The following is a 22228-nucleotide window of genomic DNA, read 5'->3' as shown; positions in this document are numbered from 1 at the left end:
TGGTCTTACTTAGTTTTAACAGGTCATTCTTTTTTGCGACTGATATTGGAATGGGCTTTGTATAAAGCTTTGGTATAATAACATTGCTTTGCTCTTAGATCTGTGCACGTGTTATTTTATTTCTGATTGGTCGTTAAAAGGGAGGCAACGGAAATCCTCTTGTAGTCACTGGAATAGTCATACCGATATTCTATAATGTTTGGTATTTTTTCTCATATCGGAAGCATTTAACTTTTAGCCATTTGACAATGTTGGAATCCTCATCAACCTTCTTATTTTTTATTGTCATTTCAAACAACTTTTTCAGATCTAAAAAATCTGTAAATAAAACTTCTTTAGTTTCATATGGAGGCTTTTTATTTTTTTGTTTGTAAGATCGAGCCATTTTAAAAACGTTGATCCATTCGTGCACACTAAAGATATCCAAATGTTTAGTTTTGTTTTCAATTGCACTATGCATTGAGTCAACTTCCATAAATGAATGACCGCTTTCAAGAAATTTTTGTTCAATAACACACATGGAAGTGTTTTGGACGAAATGCAGGAACAGCGCGGAAATTTGTATATTTCTATTTTGTCCACCACAAGCATCTGAAAATATGGATACTTCAGTGATTTGCTGTGGGAGTTGTTTTAAATTAAGGGCCATGCATGTTCCAATTTCACAACTACCCTTTTTCCCGTTATTTTCTGTCCAAAGGTAACAGAGACCCTTATTTGGAGGTGCCGCTTCATAGATTGTAAAATTATACAAATTTAACTTCCGCAAATAATAAAGTAAGCTCACTTGGGAGCAAGGTAATTGCAAAACACTTTGCAAGTCACATGTTATAGACATGAAAGTAGAATCCTCAATAGTTCTTTTCTTATCTTCGTCTTTGGCTTTCATGGATGCAGATTTTCGGTTTTGGTGTTGTTGATAGTTATCTTCAAGGGTTTTCTTTTCTGGGGCACCGGCCTTGTTGTTTACTGTACAGGTGACGCATTGATCATTCTTTGGTTTGAAGAAGGACAAGTTATAGTTCTGGCAGAATATTCTTCGGTAAGTTATAAGACTAACAGGATTGTCATCACCGTCTTCTGTACACTTCCCTTCATACAGCGCATGCATTTTTGCAATGGTTAGTTTGGAATCTAAATATTGCCTCTTTGTGAATTTCCGTGTATAGTGGCTCTCTACTGAAGGAAAGCTTTCAATATGTTGCTTCACTTTTAAAAATCTAACGTCGTCGGTTTTGTTAGATGGAGGCCTTCGCCTAGTGTATAATGTCTGACTTAATGTGTTTTGCTTGCCAATAATATCGGATTTATGACTTAGTGTGAATTTAAAAACATGATTAAATCGAAAACGATTAAATATACGATTAAATGGAGTATGCCAGTCGAAAGAGGACGATTTTTTACATAAGACCTCATACTTAAGTCATTTCATGAAAAAACGGGACTTAGTGGACTTTGCCGCCAAGCCGACGATATTATGTATTTCTCATTGACCAGAATACTAATGGAGGGAAATAATTATGCTTGAGTCTGTGTACGTAGTCAATGCATCACTAAACAATCACAAAAGATAGTTATTAAGTCTGCTCAGTTATGTACAACAAAAAGGGCGTTGATAAATAAATAAAACAAATAACTATTATTTATTGAATGCCAGATGACAGGACACCAAACATTGTGACCAAGTGGGTGCCCCGGTGAAGTGACAAGAGATAAATATTAAAAAAAGCACTAAAAACGACCTAGTTAAATAACTTTAGTCCATCTCAACACGGTACCCCCTTATGAGGGGGACAAAGAAATACCTTTGTTATACTTCAATACACCATAATATATTGTATGTTCACATGTTTTATATAGTAACACCCCTCTCCTCCTTACACTCCTTCATTTGATCATCACATACGTAAAAAATTTTATCTTTAAATATCATTTTACACTTAAGGATTTGATTTGTTGGGTGTCTCAGACTTTTTATACCATTCACTACTGGATACCATATTGTTACTATTAAAAAACTACATTATATCCAGAGATGTGCTTTATTTCAAATAAATCCATTTTAAATGTTTTTCTAAAAACCATTTTGCTTTTTAAATGCTTTTCTCAATGCATTTTCCATTTTAAATTAACATTCTTCCTACCATCTCCACTCATCTTTTTTTCATAAGCCCCAAATATCAATCGGTCCTCAACCTCGCTATGAGAGATAATTTACATTTGTCAAGTTGCTCCCTGGTAGGAGCCCTGGCAATTGAGTGATACCATTACAAAAAATACTGATTCAAATACTGACCATGACGCTGTAATATTAAATGTTAGATAGCAGTTTCTATGTTTTTACGTTGGCAACATTAGTCCCGCGCAAATTTTTGTGGTTTCATAATCTGTAGTCGTGGTGTTTTTGGATTTACCATCATGTAATAATATGTTTGTTCTACATTGATGTCAGTTATTAAATGACAAAATTGTTTAAAAATTCTATAATTATTTTGATTGTTTAACCTGAGAAACTATTTTGCATTTTCAATGCATTTTGAAAATAGGTATTTTGCATTTTGCATTTGAAATGCTTTTCTAAAAACCATTTTGCATTTTGCATTTACAAATGGAAAAGTTTTGACCCATTTCCATTTTGCATTTCAAATGGTTTTGGGTACCCATTTTGCACATCTCTGATTATATGGACTTTAATTCGACTCTGTATCTCATTCCAGTTTAAAGATAATGCGTTCAGTCTTCCTCGGGCGTCCCCGACTTCTAATACCATTCAAACCACTCACACACTCCTGGCACTACTAAGAACTAACTTTGAAATTTTCACCAAAATCGGTCCAGTAGTTTTGAGTCCATAGGGCACCATTGTCCTTTATTTAAAAATATTTACAAGCTTTTCTGCAAAAAAGGGACATTAAAGCGATGCCATACGTAGTAATTCAAAATCATGTGTTTTTGGTTTGAAAATTTGGTCGCCTAGAAATGTTTCAGATACTTTAATTAAATAACGCGAGTATAATACATCTTGTCCTTTGAAATAATCGAGTATTTTTTAGATAAGTCTTTTTATAAGCCCAGAAAAAAATAATGTAAATAAAATGAAAACTGTTTTAAAGTTCAAAATCTCCTACTTACGAACCCATTTTCGGTTATGATTTTATTGTATAATGTGGCAAATTAAGTTATTTATAAAATGATCGAAAATTTTTTAAATATTTATGCCTGAACATCCACAAAATAAAATAAAAGGCACTTTTTGGCCATGTTTTTTTAATGCATAAATCAAAACAGGCGGATGGTGTTAAGCGGGAATTTAAACCTTATCGCCATCTATGTAAGGGTTGTTATTGATAGCGGCTCAATTTAAAATATTACACGACGTAGTGCATCGCCTTAACATACATAGTTTTTTTGCATGAATAACATCATTTGGAACAAACACTATTTAAAAGCTTTGTAAAGATGAAGAAAATAATATAACCTTGGTTAACACTTCTTTGACATTAATAAATATTGTTCAAAGTAAATAAAACATGGAAGTGTAAAATCAAATATTTATTTTACTGATTTACCAAGTAAAAACACATGTGACGAATATAAATAATAATGTTGTGAGCTAGAATAAATAATGTAGATGTGAAATGTCAAAAGAAAACTTTTATTGAACGAAAGACAAAAAATTTCGGTGTCCAATTTGGGAGGCGGGTATGGGTACCGCGGCCCCGGGAAACATTAATTAGATAACCAGCACCTCTACCATAGGTCACCTTTAGTGGTTCGCTACGTTTGGTGACTTAGCAGGGGCACCCGTGTTCATGGGGTGAAGATTGTCAAGGTCTTGGCACGTATACAAAAAAAAAAATTTCATCATTTCTAATGACTTTATATTACTTTTTAAAAGTGTGTTGAATTTTCACTGTGTTGAGTTATCATGGAACCGATTGCCACACTGTCCTGACATCCTAAGCTCCTTGCTCCATTATTTTTCATACATCTTCTCATACATTTTCTTCACTTCTACTTCTAAGTAAAAGATGTAAATTATTTTTTACAAACTCCACACAGGAAGCTATTAGGATATGATTTCCCTCGAGGCCCATCATTTTTTAAAGAAAGACAAGCATTCCTGGGTTACAAAGAACTTGAAAAACTCCTAGATAATACTTTCGTAATTGAAGAGCCTAATGCAATAACAACTTAAATGCGCACAAACTTCGTGGATTTTTTATTAATTATTTTTATACGAAACAACAAAAAAAGCGAGGTAACAATAACGTTTAACGTTAACAAAAAAGTAAGTGGGCTACCCACAGTTTGATAATGCCTTCAGAGGGCGAAACAGCTGTCACGCGTCATAATAATTACACAGCAGAACTTGTTTAAAAATAAACTGTTTTTATAAACTCAATAACAATATTATTGAATATATAAAATTTAAAAATTAAAATGGAGTTCTACAAATTAAACTTAATAACAATAAAAAAAATATCTATTATCTTATTTCTTCTAAACTACGCAACGGATTTTGATGGAGTTTTCACTATCATTTGTAGAATTTCTTCCAGAAGGTTTATATGTAATACATGCATATTGATAATAATACAAGTTGATAATAGTTTGACTGTCTACAGTTATTAATTTTTTAAAAATCGTTGTAGACATACACTATAATAATTATCTATTTATTTACATGCTTAGTAATTATGTTCAAAATTGTAAATGGTAGTGTAGACAGCCTTGATTTAATTAACCTCATTGAATTTCATGTACCCATTAGAGCTACTCGTTCTAAAACCCTGTTTAAGGCGATGCACTACGTCGTGTAATATTTTAAATTGAGCCGCTATCAATAACAAACCTTACGTAGATGGCGATAAGGTTTAAATTCCCGCTTAACACCATCCGCCTGTTTTGATTTATGCATGAAAAAAACATGGCCAAAAAGTGCCCTTTATTTTATTTTGTGGATGTTCAGGCATAAATATTTAATTTTTTTTTTCGATCATTTTATAAAACATAATTTGGCACATTATACAATAAAATAATAACCGAAAATGGGTTCGTAAGTAGGAGATTTTGAACTTTAAAGCAGTTTCCATAGGCCTTATACATTATTTTTTTCTGGGCTTATAAAAAGACTTATCTAAAAAATACTCAATTGTTTCAAAGGCCAAGATGTATTCTACTCGCAGTATTTAATTAAAGTATCTGAAACATTTCTAGGCGACCAAAGTTTCAAACCAAAAACACATGATTTTGCATTACTACGTACTGCATCGCCTTAATGGTAACTATTCCAAGACTGAGCATTTCAAACACTCGCTTGTACCTAGATTACATGAAGTTAGTAATAGGTACGCAGATGTAGCGGATCTGTTTAACTGCACAGAAGCTAGGTACAAAAGGCTTTACTATCACATCTTCTAAATCATTACAAATACAATGTAAGTCTACTCATACTTGTTGATAATATTTTTTATGTATTTGTATCTCCTTCTAGTATTAATTTTATACTTTCTGTCGTCATTTTATGATCAAATGCCACAGTTAATTGCTATTCTGTGACATGAATTATGATATATGGTATATTTATACCGTTGATAGTATGATCATCTCCAGAAAAGTTCCCACAAAAAAACTCAACACATAAACACGCTACAAGGTTCACAGAAAACCTATTAATCCCAAAAGCAAACAAAACTATTTTTCAAAAAGGACCACACTACGTGGCCTTTAAAGTAGGTATATAACAACCTTCCACGTAGCATCAAACAAATAACCGACATACTTAAATTTAAATCAACACTAAAAACATTTCTTTTAAACAAATGTCACAACACCTTAAATGAATACCTTACATGAATTAAATACCTCTGTTTTTTTATTTACTGTTATTTATTTTTATTTATTTGTTAACATGTAATTGTTGGGTTATGTAATTTAATGTGTATTTGTTGGGTTAGCTGGAAGAAATAGGATGTAACCTATAAGCTATACCCTTTGTACTCTTTTCTATATATATTTGTACAGTGCCCTTGAGGTGATTTCGTATAAAAACGGCGCAACACAAGTCATCCAAATATCATTATATTTATAGAAAGTAGAGAAAAGTCGAGCATCGCCAGTTACACGTCAGTTTGTTTTGTCTAATAAAATAAGTGGGTTTTAATATTTTTTTTCATCATCGGTAATTTTAGTTTAAAAAATCGTAAAGTGAGCCATTTTAATTTTAATTTAATGTACACATTTAAAATTTTAATATTTAAAAAAATATTTTTATTTGTAATAATCAAATATGAGAGCGATTTTATAATTGAGTATGAGAGCGTATTTTATAATCAAATATGAGAGCGTATCTTATAATCAAATATGAGAGCGAATTTTATAATCAAATATGAGAGCGTATCTTATAATCAAATATGAGAGCGATTTTATAATCGAGTATGAGAGTGTATTTTATAATCAAATATGAGAGCGTACCTTATAATCAAATATGAGAGCGTAATATAAAGTCAAATATGAGAGTGTATTTTATCACCTTTCAAAGAAATTCAAAAACATTCAATTTATTTGGATTTTATTTCAAAGCGTAAATACTCCGACCATCTGAGAGAATGTGGCTGAGGCCTGAGTAGTTTCGGGGTGGGAAAAGGGGATGGGGTGGTTTTTTTAAAATCTCATGTAGATCACAGATCCTCTTGTTTTGAAGGTCAAGTGTGCAAAATTTAAATCAGTCTATCTATCTATATAAATAAAAGTATAAATGTGTGGCGACGAGAGAACAATCCAGAATTGTCTCATTAATAATAAACAGCTCGACCTACTTAGATACTTGCAAATTAATACCGAGAACTAAAACGTAAACAACACAACCTACTTTTCTACGAGTATCTACTTGCGAGTTACTACTGACAGCTAAATCGTAAACAACGCGACCTACCTATGACAATACGTTGCGAACAAGTCTGGCACATCACGCCAACTCGCTAGAAGGTTCTAGCCTATCGCCTATGCGTAATTGGAGCGCCGCCGAAAGTTCCCGAAAGGCCCAGACTGGGCGAGTGGCTCCGTTTTGTTTACGAATTCACCTACCTACTGTTGCCGTTGGCTGTACAGTATAAATAAGCCCGACGCAGCGAGCAGTCAGTCAGTCAGTCATCAATCCGCCGTCAGTTTACAAGTCTCGCGAGTGATAATCTGCGCACCTTTGCGCGAAGGACAATACTCCCGGCTCCGCCCGGTTTCAACTATGGACTCCACCGGGACATCATCCTAGCGCCTTGGCCACTGTCCCTGGCCAGCGCTACAACGGATTACAGTGCCCTGGTTCCAGCGCCTCTGACCAGCGCTTCATCCATACACCATGACCACCACGAGGACACGCAGCATCCTCACTGGTCTATGCAGCTCCCGCTCAACCGCCTACAAGGTCCACCGCACCTTCGGCCTTTCCGTCAGTACTGGAGTACTGATTCCCAAGATCGCCAGTGCCTGACAGTCAACGAGTCCGGTCACCAGCGCCCGGCGTCGACTCACTGACCCGCGCTTGACCAGCCTTCACAGCCAGCATCCGGGAAATACTACATCTGTCCTACGTCCGCTCTCATCACGGCTACCTGACTCATCAATAAACACTGTGACCTTCACGACCCATCTTTCATTTCGTGCCCCTCACCTGATCCCCAAAAATGTTCGCTTGTATTTAAAATCTTAAATCTCTGAAAGCTCTTCACAGATTGCTTTGAAATTTTGACACAACGTTGCATTCGAATACGCGTGTGATTTTATATACCTATATTATATAGATATCTCGTGTGAGAGTTAAAAACATGGTTTTAAAAATAAATAAAAAAACAGCGCCATCTATTGGACGTAAAACCAACAGGCACTATTGTTTCTCTATCTGCACAGAAAGACTGAACCACATCAATGCGTGGCGGGGTACAGCTAGTACAGGAATAAAACAGTAGATTTATATAAAAAACAAACACACGGATATTTTTCTTTATATGCAAGATATAGATAACATCTGTTCTGTCTTCTAATATCTGCGCAGCGGAAATATGTCATTACAACAGCTGCTCCAAATAATGACTGATTGTGCAAATTAAAAGTGTCAAAAAAAACATCGCCAGTGAAATCCTCACTGAACTAATCAATAATAACAGAACTGATAAAAAATATTTTGAATAATTTTCCATAAGCGAGGCATGTGTTTTTCACTTATCAAAAAGAATTATCAGAAGAATAATATATTTTACGACACAATTATTATTTATTATTAAACAATGCACATTTTAAGTAGCGAAAAATTGATAAGAAAATAATATGAACTTGAGATTCTACCCTTTACTGAGCAATAATAATAAGTGTTTTATTATCTTTTTTGATAATGATGTCCTCAGAGGGATCTCCCGTGGTGAGGATTTCATTTACATACTAGCTGTACTTCGCCACGCGTTGCTGTGACTCAGTCTGTTTGTGCAGTATACAAAAACACATGCGTATTCGAATGCAATGTTGTTTCAAAATTTCAAAGCAATCGGTAAAGAACTTTTGGAGATTAAAGATTTTGAACCAACGAACATTTAGGATGGGCTGTTTCAGATAATTTAAACAATTCTTCATATTTCAAAGTTAATTTTCAAGTTCTTTTCAAGTTCTGTTTTTATTTAAGTTCTGTCAAGTAACTGGCATATAATGATATAATAACAGAACTTGAATAGGACTTTCACGGAACCCGAAAATGAATGCTTCCATTTTTATTTATATGGATTATTAAAATTTAGTAGTGTGGATAATATGAAGTAATTATAATTATATTTGGTAGTAGTGTGGAGGGTTTGTTGAGGAGGAGAAGGAGCGAACATGGGTTTTGAAGAGACACATAGATGGAAGAAACACTGAGGCCGGCAAATCGTTCCACAGCAGACCTGTTGAGTTCAAGAACGAGTCGTAGAAGCGACCTGTTCTCATGTGACAAATGTCAACCGCGTACAAATATCGGAAGCGCATTTGGCGTGTTTCCCGACTATGCACCGGTGCCGAAGGAATCAATGACGCTAGTTCCTCGGAGCATCTTCCATTGTTATACCGTAGAATGTCAGCATACCTCCCTGACGCCTCTGCTATAAAGATTGCAATCTGTTTAGCAAGATAGGGGATCTATAAAACGGATCGCCCGTTTCTGAGTCAAGGGTTTTTTCAAGTATTTTGGGACTCCATACCTTTTGTGGCTACCAAATTCAACAGAGGGGCATCTAAATATAATATAGTATAAGTGATTCAATTCAATATTGTATTTGTGTGTCTTTATTGAAAGAATTATGTTTGTATACGGACAACACTATATATTCATAATATTCAAATTGCGAATGTACAGGCACAATCCTATTTCCCAAACAATTAAATTAGCGCTTATATGAATCAGTGGCGGTTTTCTCTAAAGTTTGTTTGTGCAGTAAAACCCCATTAAAAAGATGAGAGAAACTTGCATCATAATAATATTAGCACATTATAAACAGAGTGTCTTTAAAATCATCACGACCAAAAATATGGTCAAATACCAACTAGATATTCCCATGCTGGGCGTTATAGAATCAGCACAAAATACTTCATACAAAAAAGGCAAACCAACACGATCCCCCTGACAGTGAAATCTTATAACCTACGCCAAGACGATCTTTGTGCGGCGCGATAGAAAATGTTTGATGCCATGTGATCTCCGGAAATGGAAGAGTGTCGCCGAGATTGGCCGAGCCGTTACCGCCCGCAATGTCAGCTGAACTTTGCAGTACCTACATTGATGCAAGTTGAATGTTATTTTTCTTTAGTAGTTTATAGTAAACTTTTATTTTTTGTTCATTTCTCCAACATTTGTAAATCCACCAGCAAACAGATTTTGTCTTAATTGACTAAAGTCGCTAATAGTGCAATATTGTGTTGCGCTTTCTCTAGTTTGGTTCGGCTTTCGACTAGAAGGCAGTTTGCGTTTCCTGATTTTTCGGTTATCCCTGTTAGTTCTACCTAATATTGTACACTGGCGAAATATAATGTTGTTTACGTAAAAAAAATGCGATGCGATTTTCTGTGTAAAATAATTCTAAAGGGAGAAATAAAAGAATGTGCCGCAAACAAGAATTTTTAAATTTATGCATTTCTTGTGAATAAGGCAGTCGATTTTTATTTGCAATCTATCCCAATTAGGGTACGTTACGAGGCTGAAAGGATTGGCAAATGCATTAATTCATTCACGAACACGGAAGGAACAAATTACTAACTTCCTCTTCTAATGGTTCAACACCCAGAAGAAGTCTTTCAGCTTAAATTGCGATTCTAGGGTATCTAGAACAGTCGATCAATAAAGGATTTTTATCGATAACGTCGAAAACTTGTCATTGTTCACGAACACGACTTCAAATCGCTAACGTACAAACAACAGTTCACGTTGAATAAATTAAGAACACTTGGCTCAGTTGTTTTGCAGAGATTCAAATGTAACAGTGTCATCGATTGGTCATTCAGCGCCATTTTATTTTTTTGACATTTGAAAGGTCCCCGTTAAACATTGATTGTAGGTGCTTTTATCAAATTGTAATAAGATGACAAGCTTAACAACATGATAGTTGTCCTCTTCTGTTGATCACAATTTGTTCAAAAGCTGAAACGGACTTTTGACGTAAAATCGGCATTTAACTGGACCTTTCAACTGTCAAAAAAACAAAATGGTGTAGAATGACCATTTGATGACTTTGTCATATGTGAATTTCTGCGAAACAACTGGGCCTTATTCATTGTGAAGTTTTGTTTGTTGGTTGGCGATCTGCAGTTAAGCTCGGGAACGATGACAATTTATTATTTTTGATAACAACATTTATCGATCAAATGTGCTAGATACTCAGAATGTTGTCCAATTGTCCATCATCTGACGGGAAAAGAAGGAAATAAGAAGAATATAATAAACTTACTTCCTCTCCATGTGGTTCAGCACCCAGACATAGTTCCGATGCTTCCTCACGCGCCTCTGCAGCTCGTGAAACAAGCACCTCAGCTGCATGCAGATAACCAGCGAGGCCATGGACAGGAAGATATTGCTCCACACCAGCATGTGCAGATGGTGCAGCAGGTCCACGGCGAGGGCGGCCAGCTCGAAGGCCAGCTCGGCGTAGTGCGCGAGGGGCGCGCAGCGGTCACGGGCGGCGCTGGGCGGGGGAGTGCTGGGCGGGGCCGTCTCTTCTGAAGGCGGGATGGAGGATTCCTCGGAGGGCGGGTGGCGGGATTCCACCACGTGCAGCCCGTAGCGGAATATCACGTGCATGGTGCAGATGCTGAGCAGGCAGCACTGGAAATAAAATACAAAATATATTGATTAAAAATCGTCATGCATAAATGGAGAAAAATGTATTAAGTACGTATTTATTGATAAATCTTAGCATTTTTTCCATTATACCGGCTAATAATTCCACATATGCTTACATTTTATTCAATCTCATACGAAAACCATGACAGTCTTCCTAACATTTTATTCAATCTCATACGAAAACCATGAAAGTCTTCCTTACATTTTATTCAATCTTGTACGAAAATCATGACAGTCTTGCTTACATTTTTTCAATGTCATACGAAAACCATGACAGTCTTCCTTACATTTTTTCAATATCATACGAAAACCATGACAGTCTTCCTTACATTTTTTCAATATCATACGAAAACCATGACAGTCTTCCGCGGATCAGCGCCTTCTTATTGCCTCCTCTGTGGCCGCTAAAGCCATCCCCAGCTAACCACTAACCAAAACAGTTAATAATAGCAATTAACGGATTCTTCCTCAAACAGGCGTATTGTTATTTTGTACTCCGCACAACACTTAGTCGGCAGCCCGTTGGTTGCCGCTGACCCAGCACACTGCGCACACCAATGATAATAATATATACAGGTATATAAACACAGATATTTTCCCAATATCCCGCAGGGGCCACTGATAATATAAAACAAATGACCTTGGTGTAATCTACACAATGTCAGTTTATTAATTTTCGTCTGGGGCATGTTAAAAATAATTGTGAGTTATGTCATTGTTATTAAGGTAAAATAATAATAATGGTTAATTAGCAAAACAATGTCCTCATCTTAAAATGATTAATGTAAACATTCTCGAAATAGTCCTTAATGTGGGATGTTAACAAATAATAATACAGGGTTTTCCAATAAGAGGTGTTATTTTGAATAGCCCGCTATTTCGGTAGATGTTACTTTTGAAGCTGTCATTTTTTGACATTTGACAAGTAGAAACTACGCCATTCATAAAAATGGAACGACACACGCTTTAACAACGCATTGAAATTATTAAAATTCACTTGAGTGAATCAAATGCAAATCATCTTGAGTGATGAGGCCCATTTCCACCTCGGTGGCTTCGTCAACAAGCAAAATTGTCGCATCTGGGGCTCGGAAAACCCAAGAGTTATTGTTTAAAAGCCTCTCTATCCTCAACATGTGACTGGTGCGGTTTATGGTCCGGCGGAGTCATTGGGCCTTACTTTTTCGAAAATGAGGCTGGAGCAACAGTTACGGTGAATGGATTGCGCTATCGAGAGATGATTAATGATTTTTTATGGCCGGAATTGGATATTGATATTGATCTGGACAATGTTTACTTACAACAAGACGGCGCTACGTGCCACACAAGCAATGAAACCATTGATCTTTTACGATTGAATATCAAAATAACACCTCTTATTGAAAAACCCTATAAATATAATAGAATGATGGCTATGATTTTTTCATGACCCATAAAATGATGTTGCCAAAGTCAATACAGCTGTTGCGGCTATTGGCTATGCCATGCCAGAGGAATATAAATTTATTAATCTACTAGCTGAAGTGTACCCGGCCGGGATGTCGGGGATAATCCTTATGAGATAGACATATACCATTACGGACTTTTCTGCAGATCTTTTTAAGATATACAATTCCGTAGTACATTATTTTGATAAATCTCATGAGGTTTAGCCAGCGTTAACAATGTACTGCCCGAAAATATATTTTTACGACTTGATTATAAAACATCGACTTTTCTCTACTTTCTATAAATGTAATATGCATGTATCTTATATGTAAACCTTTCGGATGAAATTCTCTAAATGATAGTAAAAACCCTATCAAAATCCGTAGGGTAGTTTAGAAGAACTAAGCGCACAAACAGACGGACGCGGATAACGACTTTAATTATATGCGAGGTGTTAAGGCGATGCACTACGTCGTGTAATATTTTAAATTGAGCCGCTATCAATAACAACCCGTACGTAGATGGCGATAAGGTCTAAATTTCCGTTTAACACCATCCTCTTGTTTTGATTTATGCAAGAAAAAAACATGGCCAAAAAGTGCCTTTTATATTATTTTGTGGATGTTCAGGCATAAATATTGAAATTTTTTCCGATCATTTTATAAATAACATAATTTTCCACATTATACAATAAAATCATAACCGAAAATGGGTTCGTAATAAGAGATTTTGAACTTTAAAGCAGTTTTCATAGGCCTTATACATTATTTTTTTCTGGGCTTATAAAAAGACTTATTTAAAAAATATTCGATTATTTCAAAGGCCAAGATGTATTCTACTCGCAGTATTTAATTAAAGCATCTGAAACATTTCTAGGCGACCAAATTTTCAAACCAAAAACAGATGATTTTGCATTACTGCGTATGGCATCGCCTTAAGGAACGTACTTGACTTACTTTAACCAGCGATTCCTGACATTATTTGCAATAAGAAAAAAAAAATAATGAAAATTATGGTCTCAAGCGACACTTTCGATGTATAGATACATTTTTTTCAAGTTAAAACATAAAAAATCTGTAGGTATTGGACAGTTAGGGGTTGTTCTGTTACTCCGCTGATTGATCAGTGATAACATGAAGAAGAAAAAAAAATTGTAAAAAAAACATTAAAATTTCATTTACACTTTTTACTCCAAATAATCCCTAGTAAAAGTATGTCAACTGTGTCTTTAACACCCTCTACGAAGAGAGAGTCTGTACCAACCAGCGAGAGAATATCGCACAAGCGTCCCAACCGTCTGGAGCCAGAGAGACTATGGCATCTCCAATTGAGGTATGTAACGAGGCTGAACGTAGCGGGGAAGGGAAGAGGAAGAAAGGTGGAATACCTGGTAATCCAAATCTGGTCACCAAACACAGCTAAAGCCATTTCAAGCAAAGATTCAATTCTGAATGGTGGTCTTACACAAGGGCGATACTCAGAGTATCTTCCACTCTGGACCGTGCCGCAATTATTATTTTAAATGAGTAAATTGTGAAATAAAATTTGCTTAAAATATGATTTTAATTCGCCACCTTCGGATTGCTAGTCGACAGCCTTATAGTCGGTCTTCGCCACGGAGGCCATTTTATATTCTCCATAATTTTTAGATTTCGAGGAAGATAGCTTTTAAAGTAAATAAAAGAGATTAAAAAATGCCATTATTAATTAGTCTTATCAGGAAAATTAGACTGGTCCATGATAAGGAGTACTGCGACAGTGTGAGGTAAGGTTTTGCTGCAAACAACAGTTTGGAAGCTATTTATAACTTTATAGATAATTAAATAAAAAATAAGTTGGGCGATAACGGCTAATTAAGTAATTAATGATGATAACTCGGCCTGAGCGCCCCTTTTCACACAAAACTTAATTTTGGATTTAAGGCCAAAATACCCAACCAGCTGAATAATTATTTTTATTCAGGAACCATTTTTTTAACTTTGATATTACATTGACAGGTAATATCCAGGGGGTCAGGGGGTAAAGTGCACTAACTTTGGGAGGTGATTCTGATTGAGATGATGGTAGAAGTTAAAAAGATAAATAACTTTTTTATATATCTGTAGCGTCGAGAAGAATCCAGATTAACTCATTAATAATAAGCAGCTCGATCTACTAAGTACCTACTTGCGAGTTACTACGGGCAGTTAAATTGTAAACAAAGCAACCTACCTGCTACAAGCATCTACTCGCCTACCTGCGACAATACGATCGCAAGTCGGTCTGGCACATTACGACAACTCGCCAAAAGGTTCGAGCCTATCGCCTATGCGTTAACGCAGGGCGACCGAAAGTTCCCGAAAGACTCAGACTGAGCAATTCATCTACCTACTGTTGCCGTCGGCTGTCCAGTATAAATAAGCCCGACGCAGCGAGCAGTCAGTCAGTCATCAATCTGCCGTCAGTGGATAATCTCACGAGTGATAATCCGCGCACCTTTGCGCGAAGGACAATACTCCCGGCTTCGCACGTACACATCATGGACTCCATCGGGATATCATCATAGCGCCTTGGCCCAGGCCGCCGTCCCTGGCCAGCGCTACACGGATTACAGCGCCCTGGTTCCAGCGTCTCTGACCAGCGCTTCATCCACGCACCATGACTACCACGAGGACACGCAGCATCCTCACTGGTCTACACAGCTCCCGCTCAACCGCCTACAAGGTCCGCCGCACCTTCGGCCTTCCCGTCAGCACTGGAGTACTGATTCCCAAAATCGCCAGTGCCTGACAGTCATCGAGTCCCGGTCACCAGCGCCCGGCGTCGACTCACTGACCCGCGCTTGACCAGCCATCACAGCCAGCATCCGGAGAGTACCACATCTGTCCTACGTCATCTCATCACGGCAAACTGACTCAAATAAACACTGTGACCTTCACCGACACTACTTTCATTTCGTGCCTCTCACCTGATCCCCAAATATCTGACATCCTGTATATTACACTGATGGATTTTTTCTTCTTCAATTATATATTACATTGATGTATTTTTTCTTCTTCAATGATATATTACATTGATGTATTTTTTCTTCTTCAATGATATGTTACATTGATCGATTTTCTCTTCTTCAATGATATATTACATTGATGTATTTTTTATTTAATGATATATTACATCGATGTATTTTTTATTTAATGATATATTACATTGATGTATTTTTTCTTCTTCAATGATATATCACATTGATGGGTATAACCTTCAAATTAACAAAAAAATTTAAGAAAAAAAAAATTGTTCCTGAATATTCAGTTATACTTTTAAAAAAGCCAATCATTAGATATCCCATATAAATAAAAATCGTATATGTTTATCCGAGACACAATCTAGGTTACAAACCAATTCATTAGAACGTTATGACCATTTAAAAATGTATGCCTAAAACTGGGAAAAAATAATTGCAAGTTAATTATAAATAGATATTGTCAATTCTGAATTTGAAATGTGATGTTTAATAAATAGGTCCCAATGGTGAAGTGGTTAAAAGAGCTGTCCCGGTAAGACGAGAAATCCTGGGTTCGTTTCCTACTTGTTCTGTTTCATGTTCCGTTTAAATTTATTATATTATCTTCTTCTTAAATAATTATTTTTATAATCAAATATCTATTACGGATGTGTGCTACTTCATTTTTTTTAAACAATTGCTATCAACTCGCAAAAAATGGTCCTCACAAATCACTAAAAACCGAACGGCCTATATTTCATAATTTAAAATAAGTACAAATAAAATCCTTCCGGAGTCTCTAGGCGGGCAATCGATACGCCACTGAATTCTAACTGGAATGTCGCGACATAGTATATAGAATAGTCGTCTTCAAGAACATAAATTAAATTGACCTACTAACACACACACATAGTAGGTCTTGCTTTCCACAGCAAAAGTTGCTTCCTGTTTTCAACATAATGTTTCCGTTATGCCGGCAATTTACTTCCGACCCACGGCCAATTTTACGATCTGAATAAATCGTAGTTGAATTTACACGATGTCCGGAAACTCGTAGTGTCAACAAGCTGGAAACTGTAAAAGAATAACTTCTTTTTATTTTAAGCTTTCGTTTCGTTGGTAATTTTTTTTATTGTTCTTCAAAGTACAATCCCATTAAACCGCAATCAAGCAGTTTGTCAACAGGATATTCAATTACAATATAACCTATTTACATAATATCATTACTTATTACAATACAACTTATACATAATATTAATTATCACTAACCATTGCCCTAATCAATAGTATTACTAATACAGAGAATCTCTGCTTAGTAGCCATGTTTTCAGCATATATCTGAATGTCTGTGGTAATTCGCAATTTTTTATATTGCTTGTTGAATATTTTGGGCACGTTGTTTTCAGGGTTCTCTGTCCGTATTTATTGTTGTGTTTTGGTAGAAGCATTCCTTCATTTTTTGTGGACCAAGTATTATGTTCATGTTCCACTTTCCTCTTATATTCGAAGTGACATATATGCTGAATGAATATTTTGTGCCCAAAGTTGAAAATTTTCACGATAAAATTCAAAATATTATAGTCGCCACGAAGTTGCTAGTTGATACCAGCTGTTAATTGTCTTTTAAAATGCCCAGAACTGTAGAGCCGGCTCCAATAGTATTTTTTAAATCCTTAAGTTGCGGAAAAAAAAGTTTCAATTTTTTTTAGGTTCTCTTCATGATGTAGTTTCACTAGTTCACTAGATTCACTAGTTTCCGGACACCGTGTACGTATATATTATGTTTGCATACAAGTATAAAATACAATATGTTATAACCACTTTGCGGAAAGTACGTTAGATCACAGACTCAAACAAACCCTACTTGTCAAAAGAAGCGAGGCTAGAGGTCCAAAACAGAGTACTGATACCAACCCTGATATGACAGTGAACTGACAGAAGAAGGATCAAAGTAAAAACATGTTGCTTGAGGTAAAATTAGCCGTGTGTGGTGACCAGATTTAACTAACCAGGCACTTCCCTTACAAGAGTCATAACTGCTCCAGTGAGAATAAGGCATCCCTAATTGGGGTACGCTGTAAACGCCCTTGTGTCTCAGTAAACTATCTTCACTCTATTGATTCATCTAGGGAGGAGAATGACATAGTTGCGACTGGTTGTGGCCTAATTTGCAACCGGAACTAAACAGGAAATGTCCTCAAAGATTCACAGCATTAGAAATTACTTCAGAGGCACTACCAATAGACTAACTGCTGTAGACACTTATGAATAATTCACTGCACAAGTTCCACGTTAAACTAATATAATCAGTTTCAGAATAGTTTAGTGCATGCCCTGCATTGATAAGGATTGCCAAAAGCTGCATCACCTGACGAATTCATATGGTAAATTAGTTATAAATAAATCTCTGTCGAGGGAGGTCGACTAACTGTTGTAGAAATGAGATCCCTGAGGCATACGTGTGGTAAAACCATGTATGATGGTGTGAGAAATGTGGAGATCCGCAAAGAGTGCAAGGCTCATGTAGGCGTAATGAGTAAGATTTATAAAAATACGCTTAGATGATTTGGGCATGTAGAGCGAATGAGCGAAGAAATGAGTGTAAGGAGAAGAATATACGATGCAAATGTGAATGGTAGCAGTAGAAGTCGGGGACGCTCGATGAAGACATGGCACGACCAAGTGAATCAGATAGTTGAGTCGGGCCATGTCAAGAGTCAGAATAATAGAAGAGTATGCATGAGACGATGTATGAATGTGAATTAGGCAAGAAGTGTGTGCCAAGACCGAGTTGTTTGGCGGTCCATCCTCTCTGACTATCCCTGCGGGAAACGGCTTTTTTTATTTTATTAGTTCAACTGTTTTAACAATATGAAATAGAAAACACACTAACACCAAATGCAGACTGAAACATAAACCACACAACTGCATTTAAAGCACTACACAATTGAGCGTAGCGAAATTCTGTTTTAACTCGACCGTTTTGCATTTGGTCTGTCTGTTAATTTGTTTGTTTTTTACTTTCCTTCTGGTTCAAGATGGGGCCGTTTTAATGCTTCAGTAAAGTTTATTTTTCCAAATCTGAAATCGTCGTGTTATTTGGACTTTCTTAACAGCATTTTATTTCAATTTTGTGATAATTAATTGTCTCCAGGCTTTTCTCACAAACACCATTCATCAATAAAACTCCAGCCTCAGCAAAACACTTGGACATTTACTGTGATAGATTGACAATGGCTGTTATGTCTTAATTAGCAGGCGGTTGGAGTAATATGGACCTCGATCTTGTGGTTCACACCTTATTTATTTTTCTCGACAGCTAACGCCGTCTATGGGTAACCTAATAGACTAATCTAGTGCCATCTATATGTGAGCTCATACACTAATATCAAGGCTATTACAGTTTCTTTGAATAAATTATACAATTCCTTTTTCGAAATAAAAACTAACATTGTTTACAATTAATTAGTTAGGTAAAGTACATACTTACAAATCTTATGATTTCACAGGAATTTTCGGCTTTGATTTACTAAAGAGGAAATTAAAAATCATACATTTTTGGACGCAAGATATTATACTATTACCGAACAACTGGTTATATATATACAAATAATTATATGAGCATTTTCATATTATCTGCTGAAATCATTCTGAATGACCATCATTCAGTTAATGGCCAAATCTGAATATACAGAATTATTCACAAGACTTCTCCTCCCCCTCCCTTACATTCATATCCTAACAACGTACATAGTTCATAGTCATATAGGTAGGTTGTGTTGTCGTAATGAAATTTCAATGCACTGATTGCTTATTGATTCCCGTGGTCTTAACAACGATATCAAACGGGAATATATGCAATTCCTGAATTTGGCAGTTTCCTGTTCTTAACCGCATAGACTCCCTCAGTAAGTTTCTATCCATATTGAGTAATAATTCTGCATTTTCAGTCAATGTTGATATTTGACCCACTTCTTCGGTACAAAGTCCCCGCGGATGTCTCAGACTTCTAACCTACTTCTAACATCTACCATCTAATTCGCCGAACCTCATGAGAACTAATCTACCGGCAAGGTTAATCGAACGACAATTTACCTGAAGTAACCGATATTCTATTAAAATATTCAAGATTATTAAAAATATAACATTGATGCCGATTTCCTCAACTGATTTCCTTGACATAGAAACTGTTAAATTCGTCTATCAAGGTTAAAATGAATTTATCAAGTTTTTTTTCTCACTCTTTTGTTTTGTACTCTCAAAAAATATTACGATAATGAAGGTATTTTTATGTTGAGGATTTATTTTTCTATAACGATTTAAAAGTGTCATTTTCGATTTGCTGCCAAAACGACATGTTTGTTCATATTTGCAAATTCGGCAGCGTTGACGTCATGCCGGGCAGACGTTTTCTGTCATAATGACGTTGTAGCCAGTTGGAATCGTTTCGGAATGTGCGGTTTTAGAATAGGTTTATCAGAACTAATTCAAATATACCCCGCTGAAAGATCCATTTTCTATAAATTCGACCGTAAGCGCGTCAAATACGCCGGGCCATTTTTGTACACGCTTTCTTCACATACGTCGTTAAGACTCCGACATTATTTTATTATTAAGTATTGTATTCTCTTAAACGAGAAATGAAATAGATTTTAAATATTACTAAAAACCAACTGAGTTGGCAATATGCAACTACGCATGGTTCTAGAAGTCAAAGGCAGCCATCGGAGATACCGTGTTGCCGACACTATCAAAAAGTTAGTTTGGACTCACCTCAGCCGACATGAAGGCAAACGTGTTGAGTCCCCCGCCCAGCAGCGCCACGGCCACGCACAGTATCATCAGCAGCCCGTCCAGCGCGAGGATGGTGCCCAGTAGGGCGGCGAGGCGAGCCCCCGCCCAGCCCCCAGAACTGGCCGATAGAGAAAGCTGCAACAGAAGGAGGGTTTTAGATACAAATACAATGTGATGACGCGAGAGAGATGGGTGAAATTTAAATTTAATGTACATTAGAACGCGTATTTCACTTGTAAATTTAAATTTCGACCCTGCAAAACGCTTTTTAACATCGTTTAAGTTTAAATTTAATACAATTTAAAATATTTATTTTTTTCGTTATATAAATATTTTTTTAATGATAAACTAATGTTTATAAGACGTGGGTTTTTTTATGCATAGCCTAAAGTATTACAAATTATTATAAGCAATAATTAGTCGCCTGAAATATCCATACAAATTGAAAATATCTCCCGAGTAAAAATAAATGCCGCCGACGGGAATTGAACCCGCACCTTCTGATGTCCGGTCAGGTGCTCTGGACCACTGAGCTATGTCGGCTTATTCCCAACACGCCAAATAATTCAATGGATAACTGGTCTTTAAAACACTTGCTTTATTTCGAGCACTCGGCTACGCCGTCGTGCTGAAGAATCGCGCGTGTTTTAAAGACCTGTTTATCCACTTATACTTTAATATACTATTAAAGTATAAGTGGATAAACAAGTCTTTAAAACACGCGCGATTTTTCGAGCATGACGGCGTAGCCGAGTGCTCGAAATAAAGCAAGTGTTTTAAAGACCAGTTATCCACGAATACTTTACGCTATTTTTTTATTGGTACACTTTGAAAACATAAATATTGATATTATTATTAAAAACTTGGAAATAAGAACTATTAATGAATTCGTGATGTGACATCACAATATCTTGTTGTCATGGAAATGAAAAACACAAACATTAATTTGCAATGTTTTATTTGACGTTTAAAATATTCCTGTCAGATTTATAGTTAAAAGTTGACATTTAGACTTCACATTTTGTTGATTTGTTGATGTTGCCATGGTAACTTTAAAAAACGCGCGTTCCATAAAGTGCGATTTAAACACGCTAGAGCGTACTTTAAATGAGTAAAAAAGGGCACCAATATAAAAAAATTATATTTTTTGTAGCATGCAATTTTAAAATTTAAAAAAATATATATATTCAAATAAATAAAAATGTTCCGTTTGTTCACAATTTCAAATATCCGAATGTTCTTCATCGGTTGCTTTGAAATTTTGACAACGTTGCATACGAATACGTGTGTTTTATTACATAGATATAGATGGAAAACGTTTTTTTTAAACAGCGCCATCCGTATAACTTAAAAGCAACAGGCGCTTTTTTTTCTCTATCTGCATACATAGACTGACCCACAGCGACGCGTGACCAGGTACAGTTAGTATATATAAATATTTTAAAAAAAATGAAAAAAAGTTGGTATTTCTAAAAAGTTATTAATATTTTTACTTCTACCATCATGTAGAATCACCTCCCGAAGTTAGTGCACTTTACCCCCTGTCACAGGGTGACGTATATAAACGAGATAAATATCTAAATGAGATATATCTAAACGAGATAAAGCGAAAAATCTGCAGCAAAGTAATATGCCGTTTTACCTTATTTTTTGTTCCGACAGTTAAATAG

At 35.9% G+C, this 22228-nt stretch overlaps 1 protein-coding gene across 1 annotated transcript in view; it reads right to left on the bottom strand.

Annotated features, from left to right (window-relative positions):
* Positions 1 to 22228, bottom strand: part of LOC149418808 (E3 ubiquitin-protein ligase AMFR-like) — a 178672-nt gene that overhangs the window by 50584 nt on the left and 105860 nt on the right. The window contains exons 3-4 of the mRNA XM_089639006.1: positions 20538 to 20693; positions 10965 to 11338 (exon numbers count right to left, since the gene is read on the bottom strand). Of these exons, the coding sequence (XP_089495132.1) occupies positions 10965 to 11338; positions 20538 to 20693 (530 nt within the window). The remainder of the gene's footprint in view (positions 1 to 10964; positions 11339 to 20537; positions 20694 to 22228) is intronic.

The sequence above is a fragment of the Hesperophylax consimilis genome, chromosome 13 (assembly GCF_061612785.1).
Source record: "Hesperophylax consimilis isolate HC1 chromosome 13, BYU_Hcon_1.0, whole genome shotgun sequence".
Classification (NCBI taxonomy): domain Eukaryota; kingdom Metazoa; phylum Arthropoda; class Insecta; order Trichoptera; family Limnephilidae; genus Hesperophylax; species Hesperophylax consimilis.
Note: the sequence above shows the minus strand (reverse complement) of the source record. Positions and strands in the feature narration are given on the sequence as shown.